At 40.1% G+C, this 21,939-nt stretch overlaps 1 protein-coding gene across 11 annotated transcripts in view; it reads left to right on the forward strand.

Moving 5' to 3' along the window:
* LOC131131273 (serine/threonine-protein kinase BRSK2-like) overlaps positions 1-21,939 on the forward strand; it is a 217,397-nt gene that overhangs the window by 128,928 nt on the left and 66,530 nt on the right. For all 11 annotated transcript variants that reach the window (XM_058075838.1, XM_058075834.1, XM_058075835.1 and 8 more), the window contains one exon: positions 7,790-7,884. In XM_058075838.1, the coding sequence (XP_057931821.1) occupies positions 7,879-7,884 (6 nt within the window). In that variant the 5' untranslated portion in view covers positions 7,790-7,878. The remainder of the gene's footprint in view (positions 1-7,789; positions 7,885-21,939) is intronic.

Raw genomic sequence — 21,939 nt, forward strand, 5'->3', positions numbered from 1 at the left:
AATAATGCCAAATAATGATAAATTTAGGTAAAACTATTGTAAAATTTGGTAATGGTAATGGTTTTATTTCATTTGAACATGCATCAGATTACAATTGAGTGCATCACATAATCAGTTCACAGTTCCACATGTCCAAAAGGAGTAAGAAGAAGCAAAGCTTATTAAATCCTACCCCTCCATCTGGTACTTTTACAATCAGTAACTGTTACATTTGTTCACTTCCTGCTTTTCATAATACAGTTTAAGGTTTTTTTTTTTTTTTTTTTTCATTTTTATTTGTGGAAGTATGTTTGGGCCATTTGTTCACTTCCTGCTTTCTTAATATAGTTTAAGTTTTTTATTTATTTTTTGTTTTTCTTTTGTCACATACTGAAGTATGAGGTGATATCCAATCCAATCCACTTTATTTATATAGCACAGTTTCCAAAGTGCTGCACAGACTAGTAAAAAAAATACAACGTAAAAATAAAATACAATAAATAAAGATACAAATTGAATTTAATCCAAAACTAAAAGATCAAATAAGAAATAAAATAGTAAAATATATATTAAAATATTAAAAACAAGAAACAAAACAATAAAAGTGTAAAAAAAATAAAACCAATTAAAATAAAAAGAAAGAACTAAAAAACACAGGACCATACAACTCACTCCGAGTTAAACGTGGGTTTTAAGACGAGACTCAAAGCTTTCGATGTTGGGGGCCTTTTTTACTTGGGAGGGGAGAGAGTTCCATAGCACGGTCTCCCCTGGTCTTCTTGAAATTTAAATCTGCTGATCTGACAAAATCTGACAAAATAGGCTGAATTCAGACACAAAACGGCATAAGGTGTTCATATATTTTTGAAAAAAAACGTGATAGAGTGAAATAAATGACTATATGTGTAACATGACATTTAGTTTTTTCATATTCTTTTGCTCAATTTTATCTCCAATGTCAACATGGCCCAAACCTACTTCCACAAAGAAAAAAATAAAGAAAATAAAAAAAATAAAAACCTTAAACTGTATTATGGAAAGCAGGAAGTGAACAAATGTAACAGTTACTGATTGTAAAAGTACCAGATGGAGGGGTAGGATTTAATAAGCTTTGCTTCTTCCTACTCCTTTTGGACATGTGGAACTGTGAACTGATTATGTGATGCATTCAATTGTAATCTGATGCATGTTCAAATGAATTAAAACCATCACCATTACCAAATAGATTGCAGCCCTGTGTATATATCATGTATTATAACATATAATGTGTGCCGTGATACGAGCATCACGTAGCAAACTCCATAGCAACATAGATGCAACCCCGCCTTTAAAAGGTCACCCTGGTGGGGCCCAGCTGTTTGGTCTTCTGTTTCTTCCCGGTCCTGTCGGCGGGCTCCTTGACCTTGTCTGCCTCGTCTGTGTGGAATTAGGAAGGCAGGATTATATTTCACACCATACTTGAAGCCACTCAGTGTCCCTACATTCATAGATCCTCTATACACATGCACTGGGTGCAATAATTCTGGAATCTGGACTTTGTAATGAAATATGGGAGAAAAATAGTGTAAAATATGATTACTGTTGTATTCGTCAGGAGAACCTTGGAGCGGGAAGTTGATTATAAGGAGGCTGTTGTACAAATGTCTTCTTTCAAGGAGGCCAAGTAAACAGTTTCTGTATGCGTGCGTCAGTGTGCCTCCTAGCACTCCAGGGTGATGTTGCTCGTCCGACTTTTGAAGCTGTTCTGTTGGTCTGGGCCGCTTTTTGCAACTGATGTTTTTTTTTTTTTTTGCTTCATCTTGGTAGGCTTTGGAGGTTTACAAGTAGACTAAACAGAGTAGGCAATCATCATGCATGGCTGTGCATGGGAGATGTTTTTTATGCTTTTGTGTTTTCATAAACAGCACTTACATAAATTGCTGAAAATGTACTTATTAGAAGACATCCCTTTGCTCACTAAGAAGTCTTTTGTGCCTGTGTTTCTATTACTAAAAAAGTGACCAGTTTGTTTGTCTGCAAAAAATCATCAGTTGGACGGTAAAATCAAATCCTTTAGAAGTGTACCACAGTCTCCAACGTTGGCAGATGACTATGTCAGAGACAAGATGGCAAAGGGTAAATCAATTTATTGTGGACCATGTGAAGTGAACCGCACTATACACAGTACACACTTGTGTTAACTTCATAATTGCAGCAAGCAGCAGGCCGCTGCCTTGCATTGCTCAACCGCAAGAAAGCATTTATTGGGCTCGAACAAATCACACAACATCTACTCACAGGGAGGCGTGAAGCACACTAACAACTGCAGAAGACCTGATTGACTGCACGGAAGTCAGTTCAGTCAACCACTGCACTGTCAATGCCTGCATGGCTGGGTATTGATTACATTTCCAATGCTTTTTGGCAATTATTACCGTATTTTCTGGACTATAAGTCAAGGACAAAAATGCATAATTAGGTAGAAAAAAACTGGAGTATAAGTCGCATTTTTTGCGGGTAATTGATTTTACCTCACAGCTAGGAGACCAGGGTTCAATTCCACCCTCGGCCATCTCTGTGTGGAGTTTGCATGTTCTCCCCGTGCATGCGTGAGTTTTCTCCGGGTACTCCGGTTTCCTCCCACATTCCAAAAACATGCTAGGTTAATTGGTGACTCCAAATTGTCCATAGGTATGAATGTGAGTGTGAATGGTTGTTTGTCTATATGTGCCCTGTGATTGGCTGCCGACAGCTGGGATAGGCTCCAGCAACCCCCGCGACCCTCGTGAGGAAAAGCGGTAGAAAATGAATGAATGAATGAATTTATTTTACAAACTAATTGACCAAAACCAACATTAAGTCATCTTGGAAGGCAAATTCTAACATTAATAAAATAATATAGAACAGGCTGAATAGGTGAAAGATATGCTAACACAATGGCTATTAGCTACACAAAAAATAAACATGAACAGAAAATGTGTCCAGTGTTTATGTAACATAAACAGTAAATAATCACTCTTTGCTCTGGAGTATAAGTCGCAGGAACAGCCAACCTATGAAAAAAAGTGTGACTTATAGTCTGGAAAATACAGTATACACATGACAGAATCCCTTAAAGAAGCACTCAAACTTAAGTCAGTCCTGCTTAAAGTCAGCTGGGATAGGCTCCAGCATACCCCTGTGACCCTAATGGATGGATAAATGTGGTTCGAGAGACAGTTCTGTTCCAGACATTGACACTCCATGACTTTAGTACACAACAACTGGTGATTCTTGTACACACCAGTCCAAGGTGTACTCCGCCCAAAGACAGCTGGGATAGGCTCCAGCATACCTATGACCCTAGTGAGGATGGAAGATGACAAATACACATCAACGTTTTGGTTAATGATGGGTATTCAGCTCATGTCCTTTTCCAAGAATGAAGGGATTCCCACAGCCTACTTTTGAGGGCTTTCCATCTGGTCAGAAAAAGCTGACGTAATAAGCCCTGTTAGCACATTTTTGTTTCCTTTCAAACTTTGATCCCGGGGAAAGAGCCGTAGCCCTCACGTCAAGTATCCAGGGTTAGAGAGCAGCGGTGGAAAGCAGCTCACAGAGCTGCGTCTATGGGCATTGAGCTTCTCTGAGCCAGCCCCCTCTCTTGGGGAGAGAAAGCTAAGCCAGCATAAGCTACTACCATCTGCCTGCATTGGCTTAGGGCTTCTCAAAGCTCAAGATTGAAAGCGGGAGAGGCGCGCGAGTGGAGCTTTTTTATCCTGGGCTCTTCTCCCTTGTAGATTTCCAGATGGAAATGAAGCTGTCCAGTAATATTCCTATTGCACATTAATCATTTTGCAGTGACCGACGTGGAACTTAAAAAAACACTCTTTATGGCTGTGTCTTCTACTTCTTATCCAAGGTCGGGTCCAAGCAGATTGGTCCTCTCCACGGCCACTCCGTCCAGCTCCTCCCGGTGGATTGTCAAGTTCAAACTCCTGTGACACTTTTAATAACACTTAAATACAGAAATACAGAAGAGACAGACAACAATATTCAAAGTTACTCGCAGCGAGGAGAGTGAAACCACATACCCAATATGCAGTTCACACTCCTCTCTTTCGGGGGTCCCTACTACATGGTCGTGCAACTCTAAGGGGGGGAAGGCAGTTGCACGAGCTGTATTTGTTTGTCTACGTGTGTGTTTATATGTGAGAGTAATTACTTTTATTGTTTTATGAGTTCTTCTCTTGGCACATTCTTGCAGGATTAACATGAACATCTGCAGGGTCGCTGTTGGCGCATCCAGGCACCTCCAGGACCTGGGGGTCGCTGGGGGTCTCTGATCAGGGTCACGGGAACATTCCTTCATTCAAACACTTTCTATTGTCTAAGCAAATGGATATAAGGGTGATAACTAATACTATATTCATTCTATCTACATTTTATTCTAACATGGATCCCGAGACATAGTCTCTCCAACATGTCCAATTGAACACCTCCCCAGGGAGGCGTCCAGGAGGCGTCCTAACCAGATGCCCATGTCACCTCATCTGGCTCCTCTCAATGTGGAGGAGTAGCGGTTCAATGGTTGGTCAAAGTCGGCTCACGGTCATGGTCCGCTTCCATTCCTACCTAGAAGTTCAATAATCAATTGACCACTTTTTTTTTTATGAAAACGGCAACAGAAAGCGTTCTGACAAGTTCACGAGTGACAAAAAGTCCTCTCTGTCTCTTGACTCTGTTATTCTTAACTGCATTAGGAAGAAAATGAGCGTAAACAGACTCAACACGTGTCTGCTAACTCCCATAGCAACTCCACAGCTTAAAATAGACAGCGCTGTTCGCAGAAACACCTCTGCAAATTTGTGTGTCAGTTCACAAGTTCGTCATTAGACTACCAGCCAAATGTTAATACCGACAAGTCATCCGAGGAGAAGCGAGTAGAGTTGCAAGGTTGCTCTGCTGAAATGAAATGATTCACACTCAGGCCAGGATACAGAAACTTCAATAATAATTCTAAAATGTCATCAATCAACCCAGACGTTGTGATGAATAGCCGCCCGTCCCCACCTTCCCCCCTCCCGAGACGCCCACTCAAATCTCCCACCAATACAATTACTGAATGAAACTGAGCGTCAGCAACTGTTGTGTTGCTCGGTGAAGTGTGGATCCTTCCACCAGCAGCGACTCTATGTACTATGTATCATTCCGCATATAAGTACACGGAAAAGAAATAGTGTGTGAAGCCAAGGGCTTTTGATGGCATTGATTTTTTATTTTTTTTGGGGGGGGGTGAAGGAGAGAGATTGATGGACTTGCTGATTCTGTGGAGTTGCAAACTCAGGTCAGTGTCTCTGAGTATTGTTCTATGGTTGTAAATAAAAACTGTTAAAGTGTAGTGTGTGTGTGTGTGTGTGTGTGTTTGCCCCCGGCCATGTTTATACCAAACTGAGACATTCAAGCACAACATAAATACACAGGTTTTTGTTTTCCTCCCCAGAGAGAATTCAAATGCACCAAAATCTTAACAATACAAATAAAACTCTTCAGCTCCAGTGTAGATTTGCATGTTTGCGAAAATACTTAAATAAGCTACTGATATTTTTGTTTTTAATAACAAAGCCAACAACTATTTCTTTTTACATTGAATATGGCAATAAAGATAATTACACTTAATTCCTCAATAGTTGTGTACAGAACCTGGTAATATGTCAGTCAAGCTACGTAGCGTTCATTACGACACACAGTTCATGTATTATGTCAAGTTAGCATTTGATATCAAACATTAACGGTATTCAAGAATACATATATATGGTCGTCAGCCAATCACAGGGGACATATAGACAAACAACCATTCACACTCACATTCATTCAGGGACACTGAGTCACCAACGCCCTTTGTTTGTTTGGACACTGTGCGAAATGACACAGCACAGAGCAAATGGTCAAATTTGTTACGTGCAAAATTGTAAAAAAAACCTAGATATTGGGAAATATTCATTCATTCATTCATTTTCTACCGCTTATCCTCACGAGGGTCGCGGGGGCACTGGAGCCTATCCCAGCTGTCTTCAGGCAAGAGGCGGGGTACACCCTGGACTGGTGGCCAGCCAATCACAGGGCACATATAGACAAACAACCATTCACACTCACATTCATTCAGGGACACTGAGTCACCAACACCCTTTGTTGGTTTGGACACTGTGCGAAATGACACAGCACAGAGCAAATGGTCAAATTTGTTACGTGCAAAATTGTACAAAAACCTAGACATTGGGAAATATTCATTCATTCATTTTCTAACACTTATCCTCACAAGGGTCGCGGGGGGCACTGGAGCCTATCCCAGCTGTCTTCGGGCGAGAGGATGGGTACACCCTGGACTGGTCGTCAGCCAATCACAGGACATATATAGACAAACAACCATTCACACTCACATTCATTCAGGGACACTGAGTCACCAACGCCCTTCGTTGGTTTGCACACTGTGCGAAATGACACAGCACAGAGCAAATGGTCAAATTTGTTACGTGCAAAATTTTACAAAAACGTAGACATTGGGAAATATTCATTCATTCATTAATTTTCTACCGCTTATCCTCATGAGGGTCGCCGGGGGGGGGGGGTACTGGAGCCTATCCCAGCTGTCTTCAGGCAAGAGGCGGGGTACACCCTGGACTGGTGGTCAGCCAATCACAGGGCACATATAGACAAACAACCATTCACACTCACATTCATACCTATGGACAATTAGGAGTCGCCAATTTACTTAGCAAATTTTTGGAATGTGGGAGGAAACCGGATTACCCGGAGAAAACCCACGCATGCACAGGTAGAACATGCAAACTCCACACAGAGATGGCCGAGGGTGGGATTGAACTCGGGTCTCCTAGCTGTGAGACCGCCTTGCAGCCCCAGACCGTACATTGTATGTATAAAATACTGTATATAATTATGTATATAATATACTGTATATATTATGTATTGTACTAAAAAACCTGGGTTACATTATAGTTTGCGTTAGGTTATTGAAGCATTTGAATTTTAATTTTTAGAATTTGAGTGCAGCTCCAAATCATCCCTGGATCAGAAAATGGATTGAGTCGCTTTTGTCGTGTTTTTCCTTTGCCAAACACGCCGAAAGTCATGCCCACACATCACTTGGTTCCACTGTAACTGTACACCCATGTAGTTGTCCACAGCAGTTTTCCACTTTGTTTGTGTCTGAGAACATTTATTAAGGCAGCGCAGACACACTCAAATTTTCTTCGTGTAGCAAATCACAGGATTTAGTTCAGTTTCAACGTCCTGTGGATTCTAAAGCCAGCGTGGAAAAGCATCGGAACACCCGCAGGTTGAGAAACACTCAAGTCTTTTCAAGTGAAGGGTTGCGTCTCCACTTAAGCTTTAAAGTGTCATCATGACTTATTCTTCTGGTAGCTTCATTTCAATTCATTCACTCTTGGCTCTGTTTAACTGTGTGTGCATGTCGGCTGTGGCTGTGCAGTACCTTGGACAGCGTTTTAGCAAACACAGCACAACTGCATTGCAGCTATTTGGTACAGTATAGGAATCAATAACACAAATGGCCCACTCTTCTGCTGCCTTTATGATCCAAATAAAACCCACAGAGCCATTTAAGGAAGTGTCACTACACTTATGAAGTCGGTAATACTAATATGGACTAAAGTCACAAGCCGTTTTACATCAGTGTGGTCAATAAACAATGTCTTCACACATGGTAATATTACTTTACTACTTCACGGTTATCTACTTCATCCGTTATCTTTTATTTATGTTAACACTTTTGAACACTGTACTTAATGATGTGTTTTGTTTTGTTTTGTAGGATTGGTCAAGCTCGGAGTTCATTGTGTAACATGCCAGAAAGTCGCCATAAAGATTGTCAACCGTGAGAAACTCAGCGAGTCCGTATTAATGAAGGTAAGCGCCGACTATTTCAGGTTTTGGTAGTTGACATAACTGACATGGTGTCAACTCACAAGTGTCATTATTATTGTGACAGTCCAAGTCTTACTGAGACTCCAGGACCTGCTGGGACCCTGAACAGGATAAGTGGTATACTATATGGATGGGTACTTCTACAGACTGCGTCCACTGTGAATATATTTGATTTGACTTTGTTTTCTCAATAGTTGGCACATCGTGAAAGACTTGTCATGGCTTATAGCGCATATATAGTTACTTCTAAATCTTTGCATGAACTCCCAGACTGAGGGGCTGATGTGCAGATCAGAAGGCGGTGTCCTCTATTGCAGGACGCCTTGTTCTCTCTTTTGAGGATAGTTCTTTATGACTGGGTGCGTGTTGCTTGTCACTCTGCAGAATAAATTTGGGATGATCAGACGCCTCTGTCATGCCTCCCTGATGGTTATGCAATCATGTCCTCCTCAATACTGAGACTACTTGCAAACCTGCTGTTTGTGAGCAGGCACGACAGGCGAGTCCTTGGAGCTCTGGGCTAAAACAATGTTTGAAAATTGTGACAAATGCGCTCTCACTTGACAAGCGATGTTACAGCACCTCAGAGTGAACCTCTCAAAAATACTCTATACCAGTGGTATTTTCTGTCACACACCAAACCCCCCACCCCAGGGCACAGACCTTTTTTTTGCGCCCCTGTTGGTCACTTGGCAGCTTTTCAAAAAGGTTTAAGACATTTTTGTGCTGCAAAATTTGCAACAATATTGCCTATATGAGTTTCTTCAGGTATTTACATAGTCAGGAACTAGCTACTAACTTTAGGATATGCATTGTGTCTATTGTTGAGCATTGCAAAACGTTTGCCTGAACGAGGGGTGTCACAAGGTCCTTCCATATACTTCCATATACTGCCATAATATATGCATATAAGCGATATGATATGCATAATATCCATGCATTTCTATTTGCCTTGTCTGCCGCCTCCACACACAGAAAAAAATTGTTATTACCTTTTTGTGTTCTTTAGTAATCAGCAGTAGAATATAGGTAAGTTTCAACAAGATATCAGTTCTCACCAAAAACTGAGAAAAAAATGGCTTTTTGTGAAAACTTTCACTTCAACTCAAATTTAACATATATATGTATAGCCAAAAATGTCATAAACAACACAAAAAATGGTTGTTTTACATGAAAATAACACTTTTGTTATAAACTATTGACAATTTTCACATTTGCAACTGAACTGTGTATGTGCACGCGTGCATGTGTTAAAATTTCCCTTCAATACGTAACCCTCTTCACGCAACACGGCAAGATGCCTTTTCACTTCCTGGTTGCTACTGAGCATGGATTTCAATGGGGAAGATGCAGGCCGAGTTCTTATAAAATGCACTTCTGCTACCTTCTGGTTGTTAAAACTGCATCGAACATGCTCTCATTTATTGTAGAGTTTCATCATCACCTCTTTGTGTGTCTCCATCAAAAAACATAAAAGACATACAGTGAAGAAAATAAGTATTTGAACACCCTGCTATTTTGCTATTTCTCCCACTTAGAAATCATGGAGGGGTCTGAAATTTTCATCGTAGGTGCATGTCCACTGTGAGAGAGATAAACTAAAAAGAAAAATCCAGAAATCACAATGCATGATTTTTTAACAATTTATTTGTGTGATACAGCTGCAAATAAGTATTTGAACACCTGTGTATCATCTAGAATTCTGACCCTGAAAGACCTGTTAGTCTGCCCATTAGAAGTCCACCTGCACTCCATGTATCATCCTGAATCAGATGCACCTGTTTGAGGTCGTTAGCTGCATAAAGACACCTGTCCACCCCATACAATCAGTAAGACTTTAACTTGTAACATGGCGAAGACCAAAGAGCTGTCCAAAGACACCAGAGACAAAATTGTACACCTCCACAAGGCTGGAAAGGGCTACGGAGCAATTACCAAGCAGCTTGGTGAAAAAAGGTCCACTGTTGGAGCTATCATTAGAAAATGGAAGAAGCTAAACATGACGGTCAATCTCAATCGGAGTGGAGCCCCATGCAAGATATCACCTCGTGGGGTCTCAATGATTCTAAGAAAGGTGAGGAATCAGCCCAGAACTACACGACAGGACTTGGTCAATGACCTGAAAAGAGCTGGGACCACCGTTTCCAAGGTTACTGTAGGTAATACACTAAGACGTCATGATGTGAAATCATGCATGGCACGAAAGGTTCCCCTGCTTAAACCAGCACATGTCAAGGCCCGTCTTAAGTTTGCATATGACCATTTGGATGATACAGAGGAGTCATGGGAGAAAGTTTTATGGTCAGATGAGACCAAAATAGAACTTTTTGGTCATAATTCCAATAAGCGTGTTTGGAGGAAGAAGAATGAAGAGTACAATCCGAAGAACACCATCCCTACTGTGAAGCATGGGGGTGGTAGCATCATGCTTTGGGGGTGTTTTTCTGCACATGGGACAGGACGAGTGCACTGCATTAAAGAGAGGATGACTGGGGCCGTGTATTGTGAGATTTTGGGGAACAACCTCCTTCCCTCTGTCAGAGCATTGAAGATGGGTCGTGGCTGGGTCTTCCAACACGACAACGACCCGAAGCACACAGCCAGGAAAACCAAGGAGTGGCTCCGTAAGAAGCATATCAAGGTTCTAGCATGGCCCAGCCAGTCTCCAGACCTGAACCCAATCGAAAATCTTTGGAGGGAGCTCAAACTCCGTGTTTCTCAGCGACAGCCCAGAAACCTGACTGATCTAGAGAAGATCTGTGTGGAGGAGTGGGCCAAGATCCCTCCTGCAGTGTGTGCAAACCTGGTGAAAAACTACAGGAAACGTTTGACCTCTGTAATAGCAAACAAAGGCTACTGTACCAAATATTAACATTCATTTTCTCAGGTGTTCAAATACTTATTAGCAGCTGTATCACACAAATAAATTGTTAAAAAATCATGCATTGTGATTTCTGGATTTTTCTTTTTAGTTTATCTCTCTCACAGTGGACATGCACCTACGATGAAAATTTCAGACCCCTCCATGATTTCTAAGTGGGAGAAATAGCAAAATAGCAGGGTGTTCAAATACTTATTTTCTTCACTGTATGAATAGGTTCTCTACGTCCGGTTGAAAAGTACGTCTTTGGTAGCGAATGAGTTAAAACCCCCAAAATCATGAGATATCTCTCAGGTTGTGAATAAAAGGGAGAAGAAGCCAGATGATAGTCCAATGGAAGCTTATGATTTATTGGCCATTTTATTGTATTTTGTGATAGATAATGTCATTTTTGGGGCTGCACGGTGTACGAGTGGTTAGCACACAGGCCTCTCAGGTAGGAGACCCGAGTTCAATTCCACTATCGGCCATCTCTGTGTGGAGTTTGCATGTTCTCCCCGTGCATGTGTGGGTTTTTTCCGGGTTCTCCGGTTTCCTCCCACATTCCAAAAACATGCTAGGTTAATTAGCGACTCCAAATTGTCCATAGGTATGAATGTGAGTGTGAATGGTTGTTTGTCTATATGTGCCCTGTGATTGGCTGGCCACCAGTCCAGGGTGTCGCCCGAAGGCAGCTGGGATAGGCTCCAGCACCCCCCGCAACCCTCATGAGGATAAGCGGTAGAAAATGAATGAATAATGTCATTTTTTGTTTAAAAAAATATATATTATAGAATGCAAGTGTATTGCAGTTTGACTCATAAGAGGCATTATTTTGGGAAATGAAAAAAGCAAGTTAATATTGTGTGTTTGTCATTAGGCAGATGATAATATAATGGCAATGATGGACACCGGTTGATGGTGATACGCCCCTGGGAAGGTTCACGCATATCTCTCAGCTTTGTCCTTTAGACTAGTTGAATGACTAACCCTGCAAAGACAGCACATATATCCAGGAAATGAATTGTATCACAATAATAGGATGCATTCACAACAGTTTATACTCTTTTTTTTTTTTTTTGCATAGATGGCTCTTTGGCTCACAGTTGGTTGTCACATGTTCAACATGCACGTTTTAACCACATACCTTTGTATCTCGTCAGAGCTCCTGGTGGGCAATCCTATTCACTTTCCATGCAAAATTGTCATGCTGCAAAATTGTCATGCTGTCAAACCTTCTTTAGACGGGGGGCATGGTAATAGAGGACAACACAATGCTAACACCTGAAAATTGTCTTAAGAGGACTCCCGCTGAGGCCACACTGTAATTGTTTGCTTATGACATTGAAAACAGATTTGCTTACACTACAGAAAATAAATTCCTTCATTTGCATCTTGTCTGCGGCGGAATCCTTCGGTGCTCAATGAAAAGTCCTTGCCGCTGTGATACTTGTGTTTGATAAGAAGTCTGTATTTATCATCTCTTTGCTTTGTCACCACTCCACACACACTCCAGGAATTGCCTTTTGTTGTTTCCTGTTGTGTACAATTCATGTCTCAATATTTTCACTGGGTAAAGGCAGGTTATTGATACACATCAATGAAGCTACCGTTCAGACATAGTCAATAACAATAAGTAAAAAAACACAATGCAGTGTGTACAGTAGTACACTTGTGCTAATACATTTGTCCACATAGATATGGACATTCTGTTGTTATCAGCAGTAGTGGTCGCCGGAACCACCGTGTGACAGCACATCGGGACCAAGCAGGGAAAAAAAAAAAAGACTCTGCAAGACGATGTCTTCTGCTGAAGCTGCACTTTAGAGCCAATTACTGAACTCACCCATTGTCACTCTCCTCTCTGCTGGTTTCGAGTGTGTCTCCGGACATGAATCTTTTCACTTAGACTATGTCCACACAAACACGGATATTTAAAAAAAAAACACACATCTCCCCGTCTGCAGTGCCCATCCGAATGAGGAGCATTTTTTTTAAGTATCCACATAAAAACACATTCAACTGCTGTCATTTGGCCAGTCAGAAGCTTGCAAAAACAACCACAGCTGATTTGGTCATGCGCTATAATGTCTCTCTTTGTCAATATACTGTCGTGATGTGTTCAATGTACAAGTTCAGTACACAACATGGACCTTTTTTAATGCTATTTAGGCCCACACATGCATGTCTAATGCTACACAAAATCAACACATGTGAGCCGATAACTACCTATTTTGTTGTTAAATGAGGTTTAAAAACATGACATGACTGAATCCACAATTTTGTAGTTCCTAACCGCATCGGGAAAATATGCATTTTTAAAATATCCATATTTGTGTGCACGTGGCCGTAGGGGACACCGGGGTAATGAGTTTGCAGGATTTGAACATCTGGGGAAAAAGGGTAAATACCGGCATAGTTCATGCATAAAGTGTGTTCATGGTACTTCACATCGTGTTCAAAATATATTATAGTCAACCACGGAGTGTATTGGTCCACATACAGATGAGAAAATACTGTAAATACTCTAAACTCTCTCAATATTGGATCACGTCGACTATATGTGCCATCTACTGGTGTGTGTGCCTGGCAGCCTGTGAGCGTGATGTCACTCACTTTTTTTTTTTTACTATGGTAATATTTTGGGTCCCCACGGTGCCATTAGAGAAGAGAATGGCTCCTCGATTGTGTGTGTGTGTGTAATGCCACTAAAGCTGCACACATATTTATATATACATATTTGCCATCGTTCTCTCTCCATGCCCTTTTGCCTAGCTGGCCTTGGGAGTCCGAAGTCTGAGCACATGAGGAGATAGTTTGAATTAAATGTCTCTGTCCGGGGTTGTGTGTGTGTGTGTGTGCAAAAACATGCGAGGTTCATTGCCGACTCCAAATTGTCCATAGGTACTATGAATGTGAGTGTGAATGGTTGTTTGTCTATATGTGCCGTGTGATTGGCTGGCCACCAGTCCAAGGTATACCTTGCCTCTCGCCTGAAGACAACTGGGATAGGCTCCAGCACCCCCATGCGACCCTCGTGAAGATAAGCAGTAGAAAATGAATAATTTGAAATACAAAACCAGTGTGTCGCCATTGTTCAGTAAATATCAGGAACGGGACAACAAGCTGAAATTATTAACTGTCAAATAACCTGAGAGCAAAGATTGTGCAACATCATGGTTTAGGGGCAGGATACAAAAGATTTTAGTCAGATATTTTAGCTATCGGGTTTCACTCTGAGGGACATAGCGAGGAAATGAAAAACCACAGGCACAGTCCTAATTAAGTCCCGGAGTGGCATGCCAAAGAAAATCTCAGATAAGCAGAGCCGAAGGATGGTGAGTTCAGTCAAAGTCAACCCACAGACCAGCTCCAAAGACCTACAACATGATCTTGGTGCTGATGTTGATGATGCTATTCTGGGGGAATCATGTGGAGTAAGCCTTTTCTGTGAATATGCCACAAACTGAGTCTAATGGTAATTGTACTAATGTAAATAGTACTCATGGTAATACTGATTACGCTGATGTGAAGACAACAGAGTCTTCAGTTTTCCCACTGAGATCACAGTCTTCTGTGTATCATTACACTGAGTGGATAAGTGTCTTTAATGTAATTTTTTTTCTCAAGGCAGGTTAAGTTATTGCAAGCCGCTTGCGCTAACAGCTAACTAGAAAATCTTGATACTTCAGCGTTGTGTGGATTTGCTGTTGATGCGTTCAATGTCTTCCGCCTCCGAGATATCAAGCTGGTGGCGACTGATGCCGCTATGGCTGTTGGGATAGGGACAACTAATTAGGCAGAGTGACTCTCTCTCTATCGCTCAAAGTAGCACAACTTCAAAGTCCCTGAGTGTGTTGCTCCCCGAAAACGGAGGAGAGTTTGAGGAGGAATGGAGCGACGGAACGGAGAGATGGGAAGAAGGGAAGTTTCAAAGGGATGTGAAGTGGATGGATGTGTTACCAGGTTACAATGTACTTCGGCACGATGCGAGACGACTTCTGTCATGTACGAAAGTTGAATGGATGCTGGCAGAAGTCGAATCCCTGCTTCAAAGATCTGACTCCAAATACCTGTAGCTGCACCCGGAAATACCCAAGAGCGGATCCATAGTCTTAAGTCTTAATTAACGGAATCAATACTGATTTGAATTCTGCACCTTTTTTCCACAAGTCGGATTTTTTTCGCCTTTTTCGCTTCTATATGTTCACTTCCCGGTGTTTGCACATCCGTATTGGAAAGTTTTGTTCCGGATGATAGTTGGATCAATGATTGTGCTTGAATACGTCTCATCTAAAATAACTAATGGACTAAAGAAGCAGAGCGATGCGAGTGATGAAGTTGCTGCAGATATTGCGGGTGGGCGGTCGAGGAGGGAAAAGTCGGGAGCCAAAGATGAATCACACGTGCTTTAATCTTGTTATCCCGACATTTCGGTGACACCAACTGAAGCGTTCTTTTTCTGCCATCCTTACCCTGCCCTCCTAATGATTATAGATTGACCATTCCCTCCCATCTCTGTTGTGCCGCAGGTGGAGTAGATATACTGTAGCAATACTTCTAACACACACATACACACACACACACACACTTTATGTTGAGTTTGTGTGTGTGTGTGTGTGTGTGTGTGTGTGTCACAGCATTAATGCAGACACACTGTAAAATAAATGGCTTTCATATGTTGCGCCCCTTTTACGTTGATCCATCAGTTTGGTACTCCGCAGAGCCAGAAGCCGTGGCTTTGCACACCATTTACACCTACAGTAACAGGATGACTGCATGGAATGATTGTGGAATTAGCAACTGTGGAGGCGGGTGAGCTCAGTGCATGAACGGCTTCAAGTCAGACAATAAAAAACTATTTTTGGTTCAAGTGCTGCATGTTATGCAGCCAGTTTCACTTTTTCCTCTGCTTGCCTGCCTGTCTAAATTCAGCCCGCTTTGATAAATAATGACCTCTAAAGATAGTTCATCTGAACTCGTTATATCCGCATTGTCACCTTTTGGCAGTTTTCAACCAATGTGATGTTTATTATTACCTGAAACAATTTGGCTAATGTAGGCTGCACGGTGGTCGAGTGGTTTGCACGCAGGCCTCACAACAAGGAGACCCGAGTTCGATTCCACCCTCGGCCATCTCTGTGTGGAGTTGTGCATGTTGTCCCCGTGCATGCGTGGGTTTTCTCCGGGTAAAAACATGCTAGGTTAATTGGCGACTCCAAATTTGTTCATAGGTATGAATGTGAGTGTGAATGGTTGTTTGTCTATATGTGCCCTGTGATTGGCTGGCTCGTGAGGATAAGCGGTAGAAAATGAATGAGTGAATGGGTTTTATGGATGCCTTAAAATGCTTATTTAATCTTGTTTTGCGGACTGCACGGCGGACGTGTGGTTAGCCCGACCCGAGTTCGATTCCACCTTCGGCCATCTCTGTGTGGAGTTTGCATGTTCTCCCCGTGCATGCGTGGGTTTTCTCCGGGTACTCCGGTTTCCTCCCACATTCCAAAAACATGCTAGGTTAATTGGCGAATCCAAATTGTCCATAGGTATGAATGTGAGTGTGAATGGTTGTTTGTCTATATGCGCCCTGTGATTGGCTGGCCACCAGTCCAGGGTGTACCCCGCCTCTCGCCCGAAGACAGCTGGTATAGGCTCCAGCAACCCCCCGTGACCCTTGTGAGGATAAGCGGTAGAAAATGAATGAAGGAATGAAAACTTTTGACTGGTATTGTGTGTTAAAAATTGTGTGTTCTTAGGTACGTTCAGGCACCATCTTTTGGTTTCAACATTGCACCTGCCACAACAACACAAAAAAACACTAAAATAACAACACTAAAATATGCTTCTGTTGTTGTTTCTGCTTTTCCTTTGTGAGGGGAGGGACATGTTTTATCCAGTTATTCTATCCTCAAGTGGGTTGATGCTCTCTTGGGGAAGCACAGTTTCTCCCTCAAAGTTCAGTTTTGGGCACTGGGATTCCTTATTAATATTTCTTGTGGGCTTATTCTGTGCATATTTGCCACTGTTTATTGAAAAGTTGTTATCTATTCTGTATTGTAACTGATAAGTAACAGATTTTGTATTGTCAGCTAGCAGGAGGCCTGCACAAAAATGAGAAAAAAAAACTCGACATCTTGAGCCACACTAACATGATCGAATTCATAATTATAATTATTATATAATTTTAATAATATATTAATATAAATTATTATATTAGTTATATAATATACACATATATTAATTATGTATAATTTATTATATTATATATAAAAATATATATAATTTTATTAATATAATGATATTATAATAATAAATATTTATAATAATAATCCACTCCAGTTTCCTCCCACATTCCAGAAACACGCTAGGTTAATTGGCCACTCCAAATTGTCCATAGGTATGAATGTGAGTGTGAATGGTTGTTTGTCTATATGTGCCCTGTGATTGGCTGGCCACCAGTCCAGGGTGTACCCCACCTCTCGCCCGAATACATCTGGGATAGGCTCCAGCACCAGAAAATGAATAAATGAATGATTCGGTTGAGCTGGTTTAATTATACCTCTTGAGTGTTAAGTTGGTGTGTGATGAGTTTAGTGTTCTTTGTAAGAATGCGTGCGTGGGTTTTCTCCGAGGGTTCAATTCCACCCTCGGCCATCTCTGTGTGGAGTTTGCATAATAATAACACCCCCCCGCCTCCCCAACTACCCTTCTGGGACCTCATGAAGAACAAAAGAAAGAATATTGACAGACAATGAAACGTCTAAAAATTGATGCCATTATAATAATAATTAAAAACATTGTGAATTATAACCTAACCACACTCGCCTATGCCTGGTTCAATCCAGTCTAATGACTGTATAGCCCAGTAATTGCAACACGGTGTGTGTTGAAGCTGAATGAAATGCCAGATGACTTTCCTTGACGTTTTAAGGTTATATTGTACACTGCAGGCCATTCCATCTGACCAGCTTTACAGTGCTTCACCGCACCTTATTGAGTCCTGAAATATAGACCAGGCTCCGGTGTCAGTGAACAGGTCATGTATTCATATGTGGAGATAATTATCGAGCCCCGAGAACCACCGTCGGGTCACCACCCGTGTTTGCTTCAATTCCTAATCCAGATAGGATTCGTTCATTAGCGGTTCATTCAGTTCTTGCTTTCTTTCAGAGTCTTTGGATCAGCCATTGCCTCAGAAAGCTGTGGTGTGTATTTTTCATCGACTTTCAGTGGTGTCCTGTTGTAATTAACCCGCTCCTTACTAGTCGTTTTACCCTTAGATGCACGAATGACTGGACCCTACACTCTTCCATAAGGGGGTCAAAAATGACCCATACTAGAATCAATGCCTTTTTATGCCAATTTTGCCATTTTGGTTAGGAATAATCACTTGTATGATATTAAGTATTATATTTAGGACCACACAAGAATGATTTCATCCAGCATCTGTTGGACCATTTCAGCTGTTTATCTAGCAGAGGAAACAAAAGAGTAGTGCCCAACAGTACATATAGTAATGTTAGCCAAGTAGTTATAAAGTAGGCTAATTTGTTGATAATATAATATGAAAATATAATAGAATATGAAATGATAAAAAAATTTTCATTACGAAGATATTTAAAAAAAACAACCTGATCGGGTCATTTTTGACCCACTTATGGAAGGTTGGGGTAGTAACACAAAAACAAAAATTTCTTAAAATGTATAAAAGGTAATTTAAAAATGTGAATGGCATGATATCAAAAACATGTTTTTTGAGGAAGACCTGGAATATAAAATGATTTTTAAAAATTTCCTTACGAAGATATTAAAAAAAAAAAAAAAACCTGACTTGGTCATTTTTCACCCACTTATGGAAGGTTGGGGTAGTAACACAAAAACAAACATTTCTTAAAATGTATAAAAGGTAAGTTAAAAATGTGAATGGCATGATATCAAAAACATGTTTTTTTGAGGAATACCTGGAATATGAAATGATAAAAAAAAAAAAATTCATTACGAAGATATAAAAAAAAACAACCTGACCGGGTCATTTTTGACCCACTTATGGAAGGTTGGGGTAGTAACACAAAAACAAAAAATTCTTAAAATGTATAAAAGGTAAGTTAAAAATGTGAATGGCATGATATCAAAAACATGTTTTTTGAGGAATACCTGGAATATGAAATGATAAAAAAAAAAATTCATTACGAAGATATTAAAAAAAAAAACAACCTGACCGGGTCATTTTTGACCCACATATGGAAGGTTGGGGTAGTAACACAAAAACAAACATTTCTTAAAATGTATAAAAGGTAAGTTAAAAATGTGAACGGCATGATATCAAAAACGTGTTTTTTGAGGAATACCTGGAATTTGAAATGATGAAAAAAAATTAATTACAAAGATATTTCAAAAAAACAACCTGACCGGGTCATTTTTGACCCACTTATGAAAGGTTGGAGTCGTAACACAAAAACAAAAATTTCTTAAAATGTATAAAAGGTAATTTAAAAATGTGAATGGCATGATATCAAAAACATGTTTTTTGAGGAAGACCTGGAATATAAAATGATTTTTAAAAATTTCCTTACGAAGATATTTAAAAATAAAAAAAAACCTGACTTGGTCATTTTTCACCCACTTATGGAAGGTTGGAGTCGTAACACAAAAACAAAAATTTCTAAAAATGTATAAAAGGTAAGTTAAAAATGTGAATGCAATGATATCAAAAACATGTTTTTTGAGGAATACCTGGAATATAAAATGATTTTTTTTTAAAAAAAGTCATTACGAAGATATTTAAAAAAAAAAAAACCCTGACCGGGTCATTTTTGACCCACTTATGGAAGGTTGGGGTAGTAATACAAAAACAAACATTTCTTAAAATGTATAAAAGGTAAGTTAAAAAATGTGAATGGCATGATATCAAAAACATGTTTTTTGAGAAAATACCTGGAATATGAAATGATAAAAAAAAATTCATTACGAAGATATTTCAAGAAAAGAACCTGACTGGGTCATTTTTGACCCACTTATGGAAGGTTGGGGTAGTAACACAAAAACACACTGTATATGGCTGTTAAAATACACACTGTATATTCTTTTGTGACATATAAAACCAACAGCTTATACATTGTTAAAACATTTTTGTTTCGGTTTTGTGGGTTGGAGTACATCAGCAAGGTTTCATCTTGAAATCTGCCAGACTTTTAGACATATATTGTGCACGACCCTCAAAAGGTAACTAAAAAATGCGCGTTGGATTTAGGCCTAGGCTCTGGCTACTCCAACTTTTTTTTTTTTTTCCTCGGGGAGCCATTGTTTTGTTATTGAATACATTATTTTCGAAAGCTGACATTTCTGCCGAGCGTCAGCTTTCTGGCAGCTTTCTGACAGTTTTGGGACAAACTTGACAATCCTTATAAAGGATTTATCAATCCATTGGGTGTGGATAAGGTGTTCTTCCAGTGGTGCCCAGTGCTGTTTTTAAGCCAAACTATGTTTGAATTGTGGTGAAAGTATGGAGAAAAAAAATATGACAAATATTTCAGGTCTCCCAAAACAAGCGGTAGTGTTCACTCGGGGCCAGCAAGGTCATCTCCGCTGGCCTAACCACTATCAGAAGCAGTGATCTTCTTGTACAACTATATTGAATTATTTGTTCCATGAAGTTGAATTAATTTCCAAATTAGCATCGTCACTGTACAAGCTGCAGGGTTCAAAGCATGGGAAATATCTCAGTATTTTCTATAAGATACATTTTCCTGATCCTAGTCAGTGATTATGAGCCATTTCTGGCGGTTATCTAATTTGCATTGAACCTTTTTCCATTATAGTTCACATTATATATCTTGTACACATTGTACACATTATACATTATATATTATATTGATGTTTGCTAAATACAAGGATGAAGAGTCTTGAACCAGTCATGATGTGCTATATATATCACTATATTGACACTTACTATGGTACCCATTATGTCATTGGATGGTCATTTCACCTCCTACTTTGGTACGTGACAAAAATAATAAAAATAAAATAAAATAAAATAAAATAGGAAAGCAGGAAGTGAACAAATGTAACAGTTACTGACTTACGTGACAAAAAAAAATAATAAAAAAATAAAAAAAAATAATTTACATTTAATTTTTTTAAGTATAAAAAATACAAATTCATAAAATAAAGTTTGAAAAAAAAACTTAAATTATATTAGGAAATTATATTATGAAAGCAGGAAGTGAACAAATGTAACAGTTACTGATTGTAAAAGTACCAGATGGAGGGGTAGGATTTAATAAGCTTTGCTTCTTCCTACTCCTTTTGGACATGTGGAACAGTGAACTGATTATGGGATGCATTCAATTGTAATCTGATGCGTGTTCAAATGAAATAAAACCATTACCATTACCATATTGCATTTGATATTATCCTGCTTGTTTTAAAACCATAAAATGAATGCATTCTGACTTAAATGATATGATTCCTTTGTGTTCATGTGTCCTTATTTCACATTTGTACACAATTCAAGGTCGACTTATCAATACAGCCGGGCCTCTCTGGATCTCTCACTGAGGGAGGGAGTGACTGAATTGAAAAGCTGACAAAAAGACATTTGAAATGAGTGATGCACGAGCATGGCGAAGCCTTCCGCTGCCTTCCCATCAATGATAAATAACTCCTGTGGGTGGCTTGTGCGCATCTCGTTGAACCGCTTGCCAATAGCACTGCATCCCGTCTAAGAGCCTCCGCTGGAGCTTACGAAAAAAGATTCACAACAGCACCCTTTGACCTTGGAGTGTGAAAGACCTCTCCCATTGGACTGTGTTATGACCAAGGTTACCCAATGACACGTCTGTTAGTGTGGCCTGCCAACAATGTAAAGAGCTGCCTGATTCATCCGTCAGCCTCGCAGACTAAAGACTGAAGAGTGGAACTAAAGAATGAACATTTGACAGGAAACCACAAGGAAAAGAGCGGGGAGTTTGGTAAACAGCGGAGAAGGATAATGAGCGAGATTTGAGCGTTAGGCAGATGGATAAAGGATAAGGACTAGCAGAGACTGTGTCTACATCGATTTACATGTCTCTGGCATTGATCAAACTCCCTCTGTGTGGGGACCTCCTTGTCACCAAGGATGACTTATCAGAAAAAGCTGCTACACGTCGGTTTGAAGACCCTGCAGAGCAATGTTG

Source organism: Doryrhamphus excisus, chromosome 6, assembly GCF_030265055.1.
Source record: "Doryrhamphus excisus isolate RoL2022-K1 chromosome 6, RoL_Dexc_1.0, whole genome shotgun sequence".
NCBI lineage: Eukaryota > Metazoa > Chordata > Actinopteri > Syngnathiformes > Syngnathidae > Doryrhamphus > Doryrhamphus excisus.